At 30.9% G+C, this 21,333-nt stretch overlaps 1 protein-coding gene across 2 annotated transcripts; it reads left to right on the top strand.

The window, feature by feature from the left end:
• Positions 1-640: 640 nt before the first annotated feature.
• LOC111698226 (ankyrin repeat and KH domain-containing protein 1) lies at positions 641-15,676 on the top strand. Of its 2 annotated transcripts, none has more exons than XM_023468510.1 (13): positions 641-844; positions 3,089-3,184; positions 4,389-4,437; positions 4,869-4,981; positions 6,560-6,638; positions 7,470-7,531; positions 7,797-7,871; positions 9,912-9,998; positions 10,664-10,845; positions 12,175-12,321; positions 13,162-13,325; positions 13,980-14,025; positions 14,848-15,676. In XM_023468510.1, exons 1-12 carry the CDS (start codon positions 699-701, stop codon positions 13,998-14,000), a joined length of 1,221 nt encoding a protein of 406 aa, XP_023324278.1. In that variant the 5' UTR covers positions 641-698; the 3' UTR covers positions 14,001-14,025; positions 14,848-15,676. The 2 variants fall into 2 exon arrangements, with proteins under 2 accessions (XP_023324278.1, XP_023324277.1); XM_023468509.1 differs by having other exon boundaries at positions 10,664-10,899.
• The last annotated feature ends 5,657 nt before the right edge of the window (positions 15,677-21,333 follow it).

Genomic DNA, 21,333 nt, shown 5'->3' with positions numbered 1-21,333 from the left:
CGCCAAAGTAATAAATCTTGAGGGAGATAATGGCCCCCTGCCGTGAAGTAAACCGACACCCATCCGTTTTGAGGAGAGACGGATTCAGGGTCTTTTCGGTCTAAAAACGCCTCTTTTATTAGTACTAAAACAGAGTCGGGCCGGCGCCCGTTTTTGGGGTCGTGCGGGTCGTTTTCAGACTCTAAAACAGGGTCGTTTGTTCTATGCGGGGGAGGCCTATTTATATACTTACTTGGATATGCAGTTTGCTTCTTTTTTTGACATATTAATTTTAAATAAAAAATATAAAATGTCGCGGATTTTATTGTTATTATTGGTGGATTTCCTATGGGTAGAAATAGTAAAAATAGATACAAAAAAAAATCGGGCCCGTTTTGATATTGGATACAAAAATACATATATGCAGAAGGCTAAAATTGATATAAATAAACGTTAGAATTTCCATTTATCAATATAAAACAGTTCTCTGACATTAAGTTGCACAGATTTATTTTTTAGTAGATGTTAGATTTTGAGGCAATTGTTCACAGTTCATATTCATCATCTCACCTTATTTCGCATTTTTAAATTTTAAAACAAACATTAGTCCAATTTTTCTAATATCTTTTACAACTTAATAAAGAAAACAATAAAGCAAACATTATAACATATTTATTAATATTAAAATATATTTTCAGTGACCTAACTGGGTGATCAAAATGAGTATGGTTGGATGTTTTGGAGATTGTGGACAGGGTGACCCCAAACCTGCCTCCCCTAAACCCGGAGTTCAGAAACTAGGGATGAGTGTGGTCTTCCATCCTCCGATTCAAACAGTGTTTAGAGAGAAAGAACCAACAAAATGGTAATTTAACATAAAATAAACAATTTGAACATTTGGTTCAAACAAAATGTTAAAATTTCGAAATGCGTTTGCTAAGATCGATATTTTGAAAAAATATTGATATTTCGAAAAAGATCAAAATTTCTAACAAAGATCGATATTTCGAACAAAACTCGACATTTCGAACAAAGATTGATATTTTGAACCAAGATCGATATTTCGAACAAAACTCGATATTTCGGACAAAACTCGATATTTCGAACAAAGATTGATGTTTACAACCAAGATCGATATTTCGAACAAAGATTGATATTTCGAACGGTCAAAAAGCAGCATGATTGTACAGTTAGTTTTTATCGTGAAAAAAATAATCAATTAAAACTAAAAAATAGCCGAGTAAAAAACGGTTACATAACTATTTTGCTGGAAACGCAGAAATACATAATTAAATACAAAGAAAAGGATTCCAGGGGCAATTAACTGTTTTTTATTTGGATTGAATTATTACTTTGTCATATTTCAGATTAACTTAAAGATTTATGTATTTTTAAGAGCCACGGGTTCCTGTTAAACTTAAACGTGCATTCTTAGTTGGCAACCCTGTTTTTAAACAATAGTTTGCAACCCTGTTTTTAAACAATATTAGAATTTTGAGAACTAATGTCTTGTAATATTTAACAATCCTATTTCCTCACTGTGATCCGAAGGGTGGAAGCTTTTGAAAAAATCTATTTATGAAAATTTCGTCTTCTTAAAAACTAAAGATAAAATGTGTTCTATAAAATGTACATGTCTAGCAGGGCCTGAAAAAGTATACATCAGTGAAATAAAAGTAAAGGACAAGATGTTGAGACACTTAAAAGTCGACCCAGTCTTGAAAATACATGCAACTTTTCATAACAGCCTGGATCCATGTGTCCTTCCTTTGTAACTAAAAACCAGCCACTTACAGTAGATTCTAAACTCATTAATTCATGTCCAGATTGTTAACAGATCAATTATCTTCAAAGCGTAGCGAGGGACTTAATTTATCTGAACAATTATCAAGAAAAAATACAGTTAGAATAGGACGACGACATTAAAACAATCTTGTGTGTTATTTGATGATCTCAAAAGGAAATAGTTTTGCCAGTTGCTTTAAAAACAACTAATAAATTAAAATGGGTTTGCGGACACCAGGCACCCGTAGCTTAGATTTTGTAAACGAGGGGCGCAAATTTTAAAAAGTGCATTGGTGATCAAAGAAATTTATTAATCAGGACTAAAACCCTGATTTTAACTTATTTCACGCTATATATGTGTTTGCAAATGCCTATAAAAACTCGAGATAAAGCATTAAAATATTCAGTTTTTCAAAGATATTCTATTTTTGAATTCAATTTGTCTCCATATTTTTAGCTCTCTAAGATAGTTGATAAAAATCACTGACTTATTCAAAGAAAGGAATATAAGTTTTCTCAAAATGTTAGAAATGATTTTGAACTTAACATTTTCACAATAAATAAAAATTGCTAAACCATTCATTGCAGACAATTTTTTTATTTAAAGAAGAATGACTTGTAACACGTACCATTAGTAGAAGAAAAGATTTCTTCAGTTTTTTTCCTTTTTTCTTTTTTGTTTTCACTTTCCGTTTTCTTCTTTTTATTTTTTCCTTCTCTTCTTCTTGGTCTTAAAAAATGTACCCTCCCCCTTCTAGGGAAAAAGGGCACGTGCCCCTGTCCCCCCTATCTACGGGCCTAATGCACACTTTACAATTGCTGTGTTTAATATGTATTAGACTATTCTTAATCATAATTTCAGTCTAAAAGTCATCTTCATATTTTTAAGTTTTACGGGTCCTAACTATATTAAAACTCACAACTCACGCACAAAATGTCGTCACAATATATAATATCCCATACATGTGGTGACATCATTACACATGGTCAAAATATAAAAAATACTATTTAATTCTAAAACACGTGTTTTCACACATATTGGAATATTACATCTTGAAATTGAAATCTGCAGCAAGGACAAAAAATATGATTTTACAAAATATAAAGTACAGTCGTCGTCGTCGTATATATCAATATAATAAAGTCGACTTTCGATCTCAATTTATTATTTGTACCAAATTTTCAGGAATCCATAACATTTTCTTCATAATTTCTTTATTTTTTTTCTTCTTAATTTTGACATGGTTACGGTGGGTTTATATTAAGATAAGATTATATTAAGTTTTCAATAGTTTAGGGATATAAACTAATTTAATTTGCCTAGGTATACGGATATGATCAACTCACTAGCAGCCCTAGGTTCGGATCCAAACCAGTTAAACCAGTTTGGTGAGGCGCCATTGTGTATGGCCTCCTATAGGTAGAATACAATTTTTTAAACTAACATTTTCTAGATAAAATATAGAAGTTTTAGTATCAGAGGTGTATACAGGCAGGGGGGTAAGTCCCTCCCCAGAAAAAGTGAAATTGTTTGGGGGGGAATACATTTAATAAATGTATGGTCACAATCACATGATATTCTGTACACTTGCAGTACATTGTACATTATTAATTATCTATGTTTGTAAACTTCTGCGTAAAAACCCATTATTCATTTGAACTGTGTTTCAAATGAATATGTAGCATGGTTAGCTTTAACCCTTTTAATAGGTACATTCAACTTCTAAACATCTGTGGAGATAGCTTAACTACGTTATCTATCCTTGCTAATCCTAAAAATACGCACATCTTAAATGCGCCTATTTCATCTGTGCTATAATATGTAACATGATTGCCTTAATCATGTGATATAGATAATGACGTAGGAATTGGAATTACGTCTATCAACTTTAACTTGTAATATAAACCTTAAATATAGCTAGTTAGAATCAGAACTCCGCTTTTATTACAGTGTAGAGTTAATGTACCCCATTCAGTATTCGGGTTGAGATCATACCTCGTTTAGGGTAATGATCGATTAAGGGCTTGTTAGATAGCCAATGCTTGTATGCCTGTCTGGTATTTAACGCCGAATTGATATCTTGTTTGATAGCAACGCTTGTGTCCCTGAGTGGCATTTTGAGCCGAATTGAAAGCTTGTTTGATGGCTACGTTTTTGTGTTTAAGATGCATTTAGAGCCGAATTGAGAGTTTATTCGATAGCTGCACTTATGTCCATGTGAGACATTTAGAGCCTGAATAATAGCTAGATTGATAAGCTACGCTTGTGTCCCTGTGTGGCATTTAAAGCCAGTTGGCTTGTGTCCTTGTTGACTTTTATAGCGGACTGGCTGTGCCTGGATTGATACAGTTTGAGGAGAACTTCTAAGAGTACGGCACTTACTACTTACATACACACAAATTACTGGTTTTTTTAACAATAAATTTTGCCGTTTTGGATTTCTGATTTTTTTTAATCAGACATTTATTGAGGACAACTTTTTATATTTCGACCAGCTACAAACCTCATCCCAGGTCATGTGATGAAGTGAGTTGCCACAAAAATTATGGTCTGATTTGGTTTAACGAAGAAACCACGAAATATTAAGAAAAAAATGAATATCTATATTAAAATCTATTCTTAGGGCTCAGGGTTTGATCGTGCAAGAGCTTTTGCAGAGAGAAAACATAAACGTAAGTATTTTTATGAAAAAGATTATTTTTATGTTTTTTGCATATTTGTTCAAATCTTTTTTTTAATTAAACTTCCTGCGTCACAACAAACCCTCATCTTTTATCAAAAGAAGAATTAGAACTACGTTTCATTCTTTATAATATTAATCTAAACAATTTCCTGGTTTTTATTTATGTTACTTTTCATTTTATTTAGAGATATACGTTTAATGGAAAAAAACATCTAATACGCAAATGTCTTTAGATCTCACCCCAATGGAAATTTTTAAAATATACTGTTTTATTTTTAATAAATAATTATTATTTTCATCCTTAATAAGGAAAAATTTAAACTATTGAAATAATAAAAATTACTTTACAAAGCTTATTATAATTGTTTCTTTAAAAAACTAGAAAACACTGAGTTTTTTACGTTTATATCTTCTCTTCAGGCGAACATCAAAGGAAAACATGGGAGAACACCTCTCTATCTGGCAGCAGAAGAAGGACATATATATATCGTCAAACTTCTTCTTCTACATCCGGAAATTGATGTGAATTGCAGGTAAAATCAAATCTAGATCACAGATAAAATGAAATCAATTGCAGGAAGGATCAAATTAATTGCAGGAAGGATCAAATTAATTGCAAGTTTGATCAAATAATTGCTTAGTGCAATAAACTAAATTTCAGATAGGATCAAATCAAGTGAAATTTTGTTCAAAACAATTGTCATAGTTAGGATCAAATCAATTACAGATATGATCAAATCAAGTAAAAATTTGATCAAATCAATTGTAGGTAGGATCAAATCAATTGCAGGTGAGATCATATCGATTGTAATTTTGATCAAATCAATTGCTAGGAATTAAATGACTTGCAGAATAAATAAAATCAATTGCATTTTTAATCAAATCAATTGCAGGAAGGATAAAATTAATTGCAGAATATATCAAATTAATTGGAGGAAGGATCAAATAAATTATAGTGAGGATCAAATAAATTGCATGAAGGATCAAATCTATTAAAGACAGTATTATATCAATTGTAGTTTGATCAAATCGATTGCTAGGAATTAAATTAATTGCATAGAGAATCAAATCATTTGTTGGTAGAATCAAATCAATTTCAGATAGAATCAAATCAATTGTGCAGGGTCAAATGTATTACAGACAGGACTAAATCAATTGCAGAAAGGATTGAATCAATTTTAGATAAGATCAAATAAATCAATTAATTAAAGATTATCATTAGGTTGATCTACGTACTGTTTGGAGAACCTCTAACATTTCGTTCGGAATAGAGAGCTTACAGAAAGTGTTCCGAGTTTACGAACACGTTATTCGAAGTTCAGACAGAATGTTAGATATTTCAAAAAATGGTATATTCCTAACGGTGTTAGGTACTTTTCCAGAGGTATTTTCCCATGGCCGACTTCCCAAGTGACATATTTCCCAAGCGGCAACTTCCCGAAGGTTAGGTTAGGCCTTCTTAGGCGCCGTAGGCGTAATGGGGGCCGAGCGCTGCGGTTAGGATGGGCTATTGGGTAGAAAATGCTGGGCTAGGGGGTTAGAAAATGCAGGGGCCGAGCGCTGCGGCTAGGACAGACTTGGGAAATAGCCACTTGGCAAAATATCCTTGGGAAGTTGCTTATACTTTCGGCAAGTTCGTTATAACAAACGAAATGTTAGGTTTTCTCCAAACAATATTTGATTATTTTAAGAGGTTATGTCTTTGGAGAATCTATTTATAACATAATAGAAATAATTGTTATTAATCCCTCGTGCGTATTGAAAAGTTTTTCATTATACAGCTATTGAGACTATATATGACGCAGTAAGAAAATATATATGTTTCATCAAGTTCCAATTTGTATATTAAAAATCTGTCCAAATTGGTTTCAGGTTTTCTTTCTATTTTTATAAAATCATTAATTCTATAGAAATAATAAAAAACACTCTTTTCTATTTTTGTAAGACAAAAATACGTTTCTTTTAAATTTATGTCTCCAAAACTTTGCTCTTTGAAATTATGTAAACATTTAAAGAATAATTAATTCACATTCAATGAAATCTATTTGATTTTATTATATTCACGTGAAAACTGAAGAAAAAACCCCAGTTTTAACTAAAACCGGTTTTAGAAATGCCCCACGTGGCGCGACTCCTTTAATGGCGGCCAGTCGGAGAGGACACTCCCGTATTGTGGAACTTCTGCTCCAGGTATAGGGTTACCCACAAAAAATGCGACTGTACAAACTTTTTTTGGTCTATTTTCCTTAAATTTTTGGTCCCCTTTCACTTATAACTTAAACTTCTTCAGAGGTTTTTCTAGAATTATATGTTTGTTTTTAATATTTGAATTAATATAGAAAGCTTGCAGGGCGCTATACGTCCCACTTTTTGTACATTTTGGGGTTTCCAATAATGCATTACATCTGAAATATTAAAAAACATATCACGAAAAAGAATTTCGCAGATTTTAATGTTTTTATTTCGGAATTCTCAAAATTCCGCAAAATAGTTGGTCCCCAGGCTGATTATGCCGTTTTAATATTTATTGGTTACCATCTAATCAACCATTAAACAAATTAATTAATAATATTGGTTTATTTACTCACAAAATATTTGAAATAAGGGTATAACCGAAGTTTTTTTTGTGAAACCAGCTGCACCACTTTAAATTCACACCAAAAATATTGAAATGTCTGCGCGCATACATATTATTTTAACAAAACTTTACTTCTTTCACTGCAAACTATAGTAAGAAGAAGAAGCGCAATTTCATACTTGTACGACTTTGTGACCTCGTAGCTCTTCTATTTTCGATTATTATATATTTATAAGAAAATTAAGAAATAAGAAATTTAGCATGATTCAAATTGTAAATGCAAAACATTTATGTTCTTCTCACTTCCTATATATATATACAAAAACAGGATGCGAGCTATGATTAAAAACATAAACGTTTTCATAACGTCAAGCTTAAATTATTTCAAGATGTGAAATTATATAAATTCCAAATTCTAATAAATTAAACGAAACTTGTTTTAGCATCCAAATATTATTCCTGATGAATCAGACTTTGACGGGAATAATGCGTATCAGCATGCAAGGTACAATTTTTTTTGATTTTATACTTGAACCTTAAATGTTAAAAATGATTAATTTCTATTTCTATAAAAAGAAGTTGAGGAATATTTGCAGTATTTAAAAGAACGTTTTTATTATTTAAAAATGTAGAGTGGGGTTTCTCCACACGAGTGACTTGCGGACAATGGAGGATTTTTTCAGAATTAAACACTTTTCAAGCCAGAAAACGACGATCTTTTTTTAAAAGTTATAAGGTTTTAATGAGGGTTTCTATCTAAAATTATTTAGAACTGCAAGCGTGAAATGTAAATTGCATTCTCATTCAACAAGAAGTAGGAGTCTGGAAAATGTAATTCCGACGAGGTATTTCTTGTTATTATTATTTTATTTTATAAAACTTTATTACACTTTATCATTCACGGTCAATGAATGGCGAATTCCATTATAGCAAAGCTATAAAGTAATAATCATGTTAATTTAGCTATGTAATTTTAATTACATTTCTTGAAGAATTTTTAGATTACTATGCAAATAAAATTGAAATAAATTTTTTGTAACTGCTTCGTCAAAAAGCTATTTATATTAACTCCATTATTTTGACACGACACGACGTGCTATGGTTTTTGGACAGAGATTTTCTCTTTATCTCAGAAGTTACAAACATTTTTAGATTATATTTTGTCCCAACCAGTATCTTACAAAAATGGTAGTGTTAAAAATATACATTATTCTGTTATTAATTTAAAATCATATAGAATATCAAATACTTATCTAGCTTTGATATATTACTATTTGATCAAAAAATAGTATCCTTGACACGTTATGATGTAAAACTATAAAGTCTGCTAGATGTAAAGGTTTAAAGATCAAAACATTCAGGCTGCAAATACATAAGAATTAGATAGAAGGTTTCAGAACTTTCCTTTGGATAGTTAGTTTGTACGGAGTACTAGGTAAATGTGTGACAACACAAGTTTATAGTAATTTATTTTGGTAAGTTTAAGTTTTAAAAAGGTTGTATGTAAAGGTTTAAAGATCAAAACATTCAGGCTGCAAATACATAAGAATTAGATAGAAGGTGTCAGAACTTTCCTTTGGATAGTTAGTTTGTACGGAGTACTAGGTAAATGTGTGACAACACAAGTTTAGAGTAATTTATTTTGGTAAGCTTAAGTTTTAAAAAGGTTGTATGTAAAGGTTTAAAGATCAAAACATTCAGGCTGCAAATACATAAGAATTAGATAGAAGGTTTCAGAACTTTCCCTTGGATAGTTAGTTTGTACGGAGTACTAGGTAAATGTGTGACAACACAAGTTTATAGTAATTTATTTTGGTAAGTTTAAGTTTTAAAAAGGTTGAATATGGAAATTAACTTTTGGGGGAGAATTTATACCAAATTTTAAAAATAATTAAGTATAATAATTGTTGACACCCCTATGCTTAGAACTACAATATAATTAACCAAAATCATATCATATCATGCAAGTGAATTTTTAACTTTCTAAATATCCCAGGGAAAGTTCTGGCACCTTCTTCAGAGTTTTAGGCTAGTAATCTGTTTCTTTCATGAATTCATGATTTTTTCTTTTTATCTCTATAAAAGGCATTTAACAAGTCCACCTGTTCAGAACAGTTAAAAAAGATAATGTTTTGTTTGACATGATAATAAAGGTTAATCCAGCTGTAGAAGATTTAGTAATTAATACATTAAGTCTTAAAACATGAATGCAAGTTTTATTTTTTTAAAAGGGGGAACGGGAGGGGGTCCTGCAGAGGCGTATACAGGGAAAGGGGCTAGTGGGAATTCCCCCCCCCTCGCGAGAAAAGAAAATTAAGCTTCCCTGGGCTTGGGACAAACATAATCTTAAAAAGATTCTTGATATAGAGATAATTTCTGTCAATAAACTAAAAATGTGTTACAGCTTTTTCGACTACTTAACGTTGTTTTATTGTACTATAATAATGTTACAAGTAGGAACTATTCCATATAATGAAGGTTGTCGAGCAATCATTTTGCTCTAAAATGCCTTTTTAACTTTCAAAGGTTGGCCTGATATTCAAAAATGTGCTCGGTCTCTTTTCCATAGATTTTTAAAAGCAAACAACAAATATCTATGTCATATATTCATGATTGAATTTAATTGAGATTACAATTAATAACAATAACATATTGATAGAAGTATTAAAAAGAAATAAACAAAATTGTATTTTGAATTTCCCTTGGAATAGAAATTAAATACATTTTCGATTATGAGGCCTACTTTTGGGGGTAAAAATGACATTTTAGAGCAAAACTTTTCTGGTCATTAGATAAAGCTTGTGAACATAATAAAACAACGTTTTTTAGACAAAAAATTAATTCTTTTAGGGACACGTTGCTATAAATATTTATTCTAAATCTAGGCTGACCTCTAGAAACCTTTGCCATGTCTCTAACTCGTCATCATCATCTTCTTCATCATTAAACTCTGTAGGAGAATCTGCTAAGAGGTAATTATTGGAAATCACAATATCAGATTCAGATTCAGGAACTTTGTAGACATCGAAAGTGTTGATAAAATGTCGTCTTGATTTATTACAATTTATTACTGCGTTGTATCTCAGTAATTGTAGAATATTTAAATAGCCATAAAATATGCTAAACAGTTTTAAAGAGCTTTATATAATTATTTAATTACAAACCTAAAGATCAGTAGGATTTGAAAACAAGATTTTATAAATTCTTCTGATATCTCCGAAGTTCTGGTTAAACTATAGTTGCAAGAATATTAAAGGCAGAGTTTGCCAAAAAGTAAAAGAGACAAAAGGATAAATGTAAATGCAATTTGCTGTTGATGCAGTGAGGAGGAGGGGGGGGGGGGCACTAGTGGAAGGATCACCCAAATTCCCCTTGTATAAATGATGGTTATTGTTCTGCCTCCAATCCCCGGACATTAGGATGTCAAAAATCAAAATTTACGCTCCTAGCATAAATAAAAGAAACAAAAAAATGATTTTTGAATAAAAAACTTTTTGATAATAATAACTTTAGCTGATAAAAAATGCAATTTTTGAAAAATTGAGCCAATAAGATAAGAATTACTGTTTCCACATTTACAAAAGTTGAGCTGGCCAAACTTGATCAGCTGCCGTATTTTTATTCCTGAAATTTTCAGAATTCATGCTCGAAACCACTCCTATCCAACAGATACATCTGCAGAAGAACTTCCAATTCTTCCTCAATCCTTAGCTCCACTTAGCCAGCCTTTGGAGGAAGACATTACGGAGGATGTCGTATTTGAACAGAAAGTTCACGAGGATCAGCAGTTGCTAGAAGGAGCTGAAATTGCACTTCCAGGTTTAACAAAAGAATCACAAACTAGATCCGAGTCTACACTTGAAGAACCTCCAGGTAATGCAATAGAATAATGACTTGAGCTGAGTCTACAATTGAAACTTCAGGTAACAAAAAAGAAATCACAAACTGGAGCTGAGTCTTCACTTGAACCTCCAGGCTACACAAAAGAATCACAAACTGGAGCTAAGTCTACACTTGAACCTCCAGGTAACAAAAAAGAATCACAAACTAGATCCAAGTCTAAACTTGAATCTCCAGGTAACACAAAAGAATCACAAACTGGAGCTGAGTCTACACTTGAACCTCCAGGTAACACGAAAGAATCACAAATTAGATCCGAGTCTACACTTGAACCTCCAGGTAACACGAAAGAATCAAAAACTGGAGCTGAGTCTACACTTGAACCTCCAGGTAACACGAAAGAATCACAAACTAGATCCGAGTCTACACTTGAAGAACCTCCAGGTAACACAAAAGAATCAAAAACTGGAGCTGAGTCTACACTTGAACCTCCAGGTAACACAAACATTACAAACTGGAGCTGAGTCTACACTGGAACCTCCAGGTAATACAAAAGAATCACAAACCGGAGCTAAGTCTACACTTGAACCTCTAGGTAACAAAAAAGAATCACAAACTGGAGCTGAGTCTACACTGGAACCTCCAGGTATCTCAAAAGAATCAAAAAACTGGAGCTGAGTCTACACTTGAACCTCCAGGTAACACAAGCATTACAAACTGGAGCTGAGTCTACACTGGAACCTCTAGGTAACACTAAAGAATCACAAACTGGAGCTGAGTCTACACTGGAACCTCCAGGGTAACACAAAAAAATCACAAACTGGCGCTGACTTTAACCTCAAGGTAACACAAAAGAATCACAAACTGGAGCTGAGTCTTCACTTGAACCTCCAGGGTAACACAAAAAGACTGGTTCAGACTGTAGAGTACAACCTCCAGGTATCAATTAACTCAAGTATATACTGGAGTTAGATCTATAGTTTTCCTAGCCAAGTAAATAGGGACCTAATAGTTCAAATAAGGTATGCATAACTATATACAAGAGGAGCAGTAACTATTAACTGGAGCAGAGTATATAATTGAACCTGTATAGCCAGATCTACCTAAATCTACAGATTTCCTTGAATAGTTTATGGGGACCTTAGTGATAAGATAATGTATATATCTAACTATAGAATAGATTTACCATTAAAACTTAATCTCCAGTTATAACAGTTGTAATACAGGATCAATAACTATAAGCAATGATACTTGATTTCCACTTGAAACTAATTTTTACGTTGGTTTCTATTTTAATATTTGTTACAGAACCGCATGAAGATGTGGCACCTAATGTAAAGAAAGACAGTAAACCGCGGCAAGGGACTGAATCTCTGCATCCGTTAGAATATTCGTCAATAACCAGTTCACACCAGTCTCCAAAAGACAAAAAGCGGAGTTCAAACGAAAAATCAGGTAAATAAATCTAAAGCTCTTGTTTTTTAAATAGACCAGAGCTGGGAACTTTAGAATGAATAACCTTTAATCCCAACTACTTAATCCGAATATACACTGTGGAAACTTAATTTAGTCCTTCATCCACTCTTTTTCTTTCTCCGTACATTTTTTTCTCCAATGAGAGTGCAGGAAAATAATTTGTAAATTGTATTGACCAATGACAGCCTTAAAAATAAACCCTATTCCATGAAGGAAATTCGCAATTGCTTACAAATTAAGAATATGTTGTCGGCCATTTCGTAAATTAATAAAAAGAAAATATTTAATAATACGTTTAAGATTCCTTTTTTTACCTGCAATTTTACTAATTTATCAATAAAGAAATGGGTGAGAAATTAAGTGAAGTCCCTTCCAGTCAAGAAAACGAACAAATCTGACGTTCCTAGAATCAAACTTGTTGATCTTAATTTAATCTCAAGACTAACATAATCTTGAGATTATGTTAGTCTTGAGATTAGCAAAAAGAGAGATTAAGCTCCACCATTCTAAAGTTCCCAGCTCAGGCCAGATGTCATAAATATGTTTTGCAAAAAAATAGATATATTTTACAGATTTATAGGACAAGAGAAGTCGTAATTTTGTTAGTTCAAGAACTTCAATATTTTAATGTTTCAAGTCCTATCCTATTGTTGCAGTTCTACCTATTTAGAAAGTCCCAAGCAGATATGATGATTGAATTGGACATTTTTTTTTTTATCTAAAACTTGCCGTCATTTCTAGAGTGAGAGAAGAGTTAGAAACTGACTGAAATAATCTGATTTAAAAAATCGAATTTCACTTAAAATAACTTTTATTTAGGATCCGTTTCTCCACGGGCAAAATTCTTCCGCCATTTTGAATCGAATCTATCTCGAACCAGTTTATCCGGCTCTAAAGCTAGCCTTCAGTCTAGTCCAGACTCTCCTTCTAGATCTCCTCTCTCAGCTCTCGCCAGAGCCAGGAATATCTTTCATTTTGGAGAGGTAAATTCATCACTAGAAACTAGGGTTTCCAATCGGAATTCAGTAGCCTAGAATTGCACGCAACTGTGCGGAATTGAGGGCAAAGCTGTTCTCAAATGCGCGGAGTTTACAGGGCTCGCAATACGGCGCAAATAAAATCTACTTGCGAAAAACGACGATAGTAAGACATCTTGAAAGTCATCTTTGATCTTTGAATTTATTTGTGACATTCAGTCGTGAACCTACAATAACATTTATGATTCTTGAAACAATAAAGCACAAGATTCTTCTTGTCCTGGCATTTACAAAATGAGTCAATTTTACCAGAGTTATTAAGAATTTTGTTCAGATATTAATTACATTGAATAAAACCAAAATTGTCGAAATCTTACAGAAAGGCATAAAAAATGCACACCACATTTTGGAAATGCCAAGACTAAGCGTATTTTGTGATTATTAATTCTATAATTCTACTTTTATAAAAATCAGGTTTACGATTAAATGTTAAAATTATATTATAGATGAAAGACGACCTTAAAGTCGTCTTGTGACTGTCAAATCAACGTATTATGTATTTTTCTGAAAATCGAAAGTATATCTATGCAGTAGTCAGTAGACACTATACATGAAACAAAGTAGATATTTCTTGATAAACTTAAAATATGCATTTATTAGGGAGGTATGCCTGAGAAGTAAACACTTAGATAACTTATATATATTGGTAAGTAGAATAGTTTAAACTTTTTAAACAACATTTAAAGGAATCGAGTCTTTGCCACAAACTCTAATTTTCTAATCCATATTTACCCTAGATATTATAGATTAAACAATATAGGTTTGAAATATCAAAGGTTTACACCATCAGGTTGCAAAAATATTGGGATTGAAAAAATTATGGGAGTAAAATGACGATTTTAGCAATAAAAATGGTGGCCTTATGAGCTTTTTAAGATTTGGAATTTTTGTTTATAAAACTAAAAGTAATTTTTAAACAATTAAACATTTTTAAACAACAAAATTATGCTTTGAATTCATTGGTAATGTTTATTTGTTTTTATTTTTTAGGAATTAGCATTATCAGGATTAAAATTATTATTTTATTACCCTTTTTTATATTTACTCTCTTCAAATAAGAAATATTCTGAAAAAAGGCAAATGCATTGATTATTTGTCTCAAAATCTAATTTTCGAACTTCTTTATATCTTTGTTATCTTATACGCCGGCGTTTAGAAGATTTACTTCATTTTTGAATTTACAATATCATTAAAGGGACTGTAAGCGAAATTTAAAGTGACCCTCCATGCAAAGATGGCAATGCCTGATTTACAATGGTATTCTTAAATATATAATGTACATATCCAAGTTTATGTTTCTTTTAAATTGTTTATTTTCATTTGCAGTTTCCCTGCAAAAGAAGCATTGGAGAAATTATCAGAGTTAAACACTTTTAGAGTTAGAAAAACGCTTACAGTTCCTTTAAGCCCAAAATTAAATTCATTTATAAATTCTGAAAACAAATGGTTGGATAAATTTGTTTTTCAGAATCCACGTGACCGAGCTAAAAGCTGTAGGAGTTGTGTTATGGCTCAATATCTATTCATAAAATGCTATGTCTGGAGTGATTTTTAGAGGTCAACCCCTAAACACACGGTTATCTATGACTAAGACTTTTGATGGAGGTCAAGGTTGTCAAGGTGATCTTGGAGTTGTAGACTTTGAGAACCGGCAGATGCAGTTCCGGAGGCAATGAATGTTATATCGGAGGCTGCCTATACCTCTGATGTTTCGGGGGCCAAGGATGCCTCAGAGGCTATTATGGCTATATCTGAATCTCCGAACTCTGGTCCTAAGGTTACGTATGCTATATCGGAGGTTATTAATGCTGTATCGGAGGTTACTAATGCTGTACCGGACGCCAATGCATTTATCTGAAGATGCTGTATTGGTGGCTTGGAATACTGCATCGAAAACAACTGAATTGGTGTTTCGGAGATAAAGAATGCTGCATTGGAGGCAATTGACGCTGTTTTGAGGACGGCTACATTAGAAATTACTATATTCTATGCTGTTTCGGAGGCTATAAATGCTGTGTCGGAGCCGTTGCTGTGTAGGATGCTACGAAATGATGAATAAGAGGCTATGGATTCAGTATCAAAGGTCAGTGATGATGGTTTAGAGGCTGCAGATTATGTGTCGGAGGCCAGTGAAACTGTCTCAAAGAATTGAAGAAAAAGACTCCAGCGCATTATTAATGTGATATAAATTGTGAAAGCTTAAAACATAAAACTGTTATTTAGGATTTCAGCAAATCTGACTTTGTTGAAAACATGATTCAACAAATGAAAAGTGATCTACGAAGGTTTAAGAAAAATATTGGTATCATATTATGCTTGTTGATTTTTTAAGGATAACTTTTTATGTACATGAACATTGTACAACTGCTGGTGTTTGTACGTTGAAAGTACATTCAAATCCGCTTGAAGATTTGTAGATGTGTTTACTAATATTTTAAATGAGGAACTATATTTTCTGAAAATGTCTTTTTCCTTCAAACAAAAATCCATTTTTGAAATAAAACTAAATGTAAACAAACTAAACATTATTGGCCAAAACAACTTTAAATCGTTGTAACAAAAAATGTTTCTTTTTTTAAATACATCGAACAATTCATGACGCAAGAAGGTATTCAAATTATCAGGTCGAATATTCAGACCTGATATTGAATGCACTTGCACTGAGCACTTGCCACAAATTATATAATTTTATGCTTTAAAATTTCAATTTTTTGGTTTCAAAGATAAAGAGCTTAGACAAGTTGTTGCTAGTTATAAGTTTTTTAAGAGTTTGTGTGGGTATGAACTATGAAACTAATTTTTAATTTAAAAACCCTAAAAAAATACATTTTTAACTTTTTCTTCGAGCAATCTAAAATGTATTTTTTTGATTCTGAAGAAAATAAATATTTATGTAACTTTTTAAAGAAATATTAAAATTAAATATGTGTGCAAACTAAAAAACTGCTAAATATCTTTATAATATTCAATCAAATCCAACAATCTTAGTTTATTTGGCGCATTTTTTAGCGTTAGTATTTGAATTTTGTATTTACAAACAATGTGTGTTACAAGTTTATGCTAAAATTCGTCATTATGTATTGAAGTCATTTGGTTCTAATAATGCTTTTTTTAAAAGTAATGTTCACTCCCTTTACAGATAGTTTTACAATATAAACATTATCATTAAATCATTATAACCTTTATTTTCTACAAATTCACAAATTTTTTTTTAATGTTTTAATTAGCTCATTTTACCAATAGTTTTATTAGAATTTAAGTTTCACTTCTGTTTATACACAAAATTTCAAGATATCAAAGTTTCATTGTTATAACATGTCCATAATATATCAGTGCATTTTTTAATCTCCTTTGAGGATAATTTGTTAAACATTATAATCTCTTTAATATTAAAATTGTTTTTCACAATTCAGTAATATTTTTAAAATAATTACAGTATTTTTTGAAAAATCTCAAATGTGCCGTGATTTTACACCTACAGCTGAAGCAACTCTTCTTATTTCAAAATATTAATCAATTTTATTTAAAATTAATGACCTGATAAAATTTTGTTGATCCCTATATTTTTGCAATCTTAAAGTGTAAAAATTAAATATTCTTTCTTGCAAAATTTATAGTTCAAAATATCAAAGAATAGCTGACATCAAGTTTCAAAAATTTAAGGATTGGAAAGTGAAAGGTTGAGGCGAGTAATGAATTCCTTTTTTTATAACAAATAATTTAAGTCATTATAAGACCGTGTGTTTTTAGATCCATTCATAATATTTATATGATTCTAGATTACGATCATATTAATTACTGAAGTGCCCGGCGTTGTCTGTGGAGTAAAAAATAATTTTGAATTTATTTTAGCCTATGTTTCCCCCGGGATACCCCTGGGTTCCCTCAAAAATGTCCGCCCATTCGGTCCAGCCGTTTGGCCGGCTATTGGGAACATATGTACGAATGTCTTGTTTTATGATATAGATAATGAAAAAAACACCAGTTACAAAACATTACTATAATTCTTGTAAAAACTGGGGAATTTGCGCACAAAAAAACTAAAATGCACATAACTTTAGAATTTTTTCGCAGAAACAAATTGTAACAGTTAAAGAATAGTTAAATAATATTGTAATATACTAAAACAAATAAGCTCTGAACATTTGTTGCTGTATTTTTGCCCCGCCATATATTAAAACAAACAATTTAAACTAACTTTTTTTTCGATTTCCCCCGCGCAATTTGAAGATTAAAAAAATTGTAAACAAATTTTTGGAGATTCATTGTACACTTTTATTGTTTGTTTTTAGCTTAAAGGCTCGAACGTGTTTTTTTCATAAAGATTGTCCTTAAAAATACGCTTTAAACTGTTAATATCATCGCCGCTTTATTACTTTATATTATTCAAATAAATAAAAATATTACATTAAAATCTTTTTGTGATAATTTATTATTGTTATCTGTCCTGCGTGTATTTTTATTGGTTTGTTTCATAACTATCCTTTTTCGTTTTATTTTGTCGTTAACAAAACGATCAGCTCGTTTTTTTAATAGCAATAATTCCCCATTTCTAGTTGAATCTTTTCTCCGTTTTTGTGGAATATTTTCAATCTGTTTCAAGATTTGAACAACTGAAAACTGTGCAAAGTGCGTTATTTGGTTTTCTTGTTTACAAATTCCGCCCATAGAATTGGTTCTCAATATGTACGTAGAGTATTCGCAAATGCAATTAACTTTCCTTGCATTACAACCTTGGTTATTGCTAAGCTTAAAGAGACAGACCGGTTTTGTAAGGTAGTTAAACTGAGTATGCAGTGTTGTGGACAAATTCTTTAGGATTCATTTGAGACATATAAAACTTTTCCGCGATGTATTATTACTGAGTTTGAGTGCATAGTCGACGTTAAAAATCATGAATTTGGGTGGGTACGTTTTCAGAATCGGTATTTTTTTAATTATTAAATAACGACCACGAAAAATGAAGTAAAAATTATACAGTAATCTAATTAGATGGTTAGAAACATATTTCTCAAAAGAAATTTGTCAATAAATCAATGCTAGAATCTATAATATTGTTTACATCAACATATTGAATTTCTTTTTTTCTATGAATTTATTCGCAGATTTCTACAAATTCTTCAAATGTCGTCTTTTCAATAATAATTCTAGAAAATCTGCAGAAAATCTTTGTGAATAATGAGAAACTAGAATAATGAGAAAATAGAAACTAATAATTGAACAAGATTTTACTTATTTCTGATGATAAGATTAATTTTTATTTTCTGAACCTGTTCCTAAACAACTAATTAGTTTACTGTAGAATTTTGTTTCCATTCTTTGTCGTCGTTATTTAATAATTTAAAAAAAACAATTCTGAAACCTATCCACCCAAAGTAAAATTATGAGCGTCGACTTTGCGCTTTAACTGAGGAGTTACAGATCTTTAAAAAGTTTTATATATCTCACATGAATCCTAAAGAATTAATTCGCCGCGTAACACTGCATACTCCGTTCAACTACCTTACATACATAGCCAGTCTGTCCCTTTAACTTTCAGATTTTCAGGAAAAATACCTATAACTTACTACAGTTAAATTAAGTTAAGTTAAACAGTTAAATTGTTTGAAAAACATACATTCTAAAGTTTAAAGATATTAGAGTAAGAAACCGAAGAGAAAAATGGAAATGATTTATCATTGCTTCAGACATACAGGTTGTTTTAATGCATATAAAATTTCTGTATTTGGTCATATTTGGACATGGTTCTTACTCAAGGCAATCCAACACCCGAGTAGGTCTTCACTTCACTTTTACTTTTCGGTCTAAGTAGACGCTAAGACCGGGTTTTACTCGGTTTTATGCTTTTAAATTCTCAGCTCGGATAAGATCTCGCCAATTTGATAAATTCCATATCCTCCGGTCCCTGATTCACCTGATGTTTCTCCGGAGAGAAAGAACTGCAGATTTATGGTTAGGTAGTGATTGATGATAGATATCAATAAAGTATTTTGTGAAAAAAATAATAAAGATAATATACCAATGATTTTAAAAATCTTAGTATTTATATTGCCGTTTTTAATCTGAATGTACACTGTAAAATTTGATCTTTGAAATAAAGAGGTATGCTTTACCTTACCTATTTTTACAGTGATAATTCTTGAAACAATAATAAAAAACTTATCCTAGCCCTGGTATTTCTAAAATGAGGTCTGCTTTAAATATAAACCGAGACATTAAGAATTTCAATTTTTGATTTATTTCATTTGAACAAAATTGTTGAATCTGTTATAAAAGTAGATGCCATTTGGAAATGATCAATTCTCCACTACCTAACTACCTTACAGACAGGAAGCTGTGAACTTTATTACGATTGACATATTTATGAAGAAATTATCATATTTAGATATCGTCTTTATACCTCTTATATTTAGATATTGTCTTACCTCTAATATTTAGATATCGTCTTCACATACCTCTTATATTTAGATATTGTCTTTATACCTCTAATATTTAGATATCGTCTTCATACCTCTTATATTTAGATATTGTCTTTACACCTCTCATATTTAGATATCGTCTTCATACCTCTTATATTTAGATATTGTCTTCATACCTCTCATATTTAGATATCGTCTTCGCATACCTCTTATATTTAGATATTGTCTTTATACCTCTTATATTTAGATATTGTCTTTATACCTCTCATATTTAGATATCGTCTTCATACCTCTTATATTTAGATATTGTCTTTATACCACTCATATTTAGATATCGTCTTCGCATACCTCTTATATTTAGATATTGTCTTCATACCTCTTATATTTAGATATTGTCTGTATACCTCTCATATTTAGATATCGTCTTCATACTTCTTATGTTTAGATATTGTCTTTATACCTCTCATATTTAGATATTGTCTTTATACCTCTAATATTTAGATATCGTCTTCACATACCTCTAATGTTTAGATATTGTCTTTATACCTCTTATATTTAGATATTGTCTTTATACCTCTCATATTTAGATATCGTCTTCGCATACCTCTTATATTTAGATATTGTCTGTATACCTCTAATATTTAGATATCGTCTTAATACCACTCATATTTAAAAAATTAAACATTAACAAACATTCACTTAACAAGGTTTTCAACAACATTTATGGAATATTTATAAAAATACTTCATTAAAAAAAATTGCATTCAAAAATTGCAGTGATTTTAGAGTATTATTTTGTCTTAAATAAAAACTAGAAAATTGTGGAATAGTAAGACGACTTTTAGCCTCAAATTATGATATCAGATAGTTTCACTCCCCCACACTCCCCCCTAAAGTTGTGATTCATGTCAATAGTCCAATTTTTAAATTTAAATTTTGAAATTAAAAATTTTCAAAATATTTGAAATCATTATTATTTAATTCCTCCTAAAACAAAACCGAAACTTTTTCACTAACAGAAGAAAATTAGAAAAAAATTCTCTAATTTTTTCGTATGTTAAATTTTGACAAAAAAACCATTTAAAATTTTCACTTTTACAGCATATTTTCTGTTTTTTTAACCGGCATGAGTCTTATCCATTGACCTTATATTTTCAAAACTTTTAAAAAAATAAGCTGGTTTTGAAAACGTGCAAACGTGGTTTGCTCTGTTATATTTCGACTGAAAGACCCTTTTCTTATTTATTTCAGATATTTCAGATTTGAGAATGTTAGACATTTTATAACGTATATTTAGGTGTATATACAATACATATATTACATAAACAGATGATACATTGATACAATAAATTGTTTTAAATCTTCGAATACCTTATCACAGGGAAAATTATTAAAATCTTTTATTTAATTTTTAACAAATACGAAATAAATTAATGATTACACTTTTGCCTTCTAAAAAATGTTCAGATAGAGGGGAAAAATCAAAAAAACATATTTTTCTTTTGTTGAAAAAATATTTTGAAGTTGTGCAATAA

Source organism: Eurytemora carolleeae, unplaced genomic scaffold (assembly GCF_000591075.1).
Source record: "Eurytemora carolleeae unplaced genomic scaffold, Eaff_2.0 scaffold319, whole genome shotgun sequence".
Lineage (NCBI taxonomy): Eukaryota > Metazoa > Arthropoda > Copepoda > Calanoida > Temoridae > Eurytemora > Eurytemora carolleeae.
This window is presented reverse-complemented; position numbering and strand designations above follow the sequence as displayed.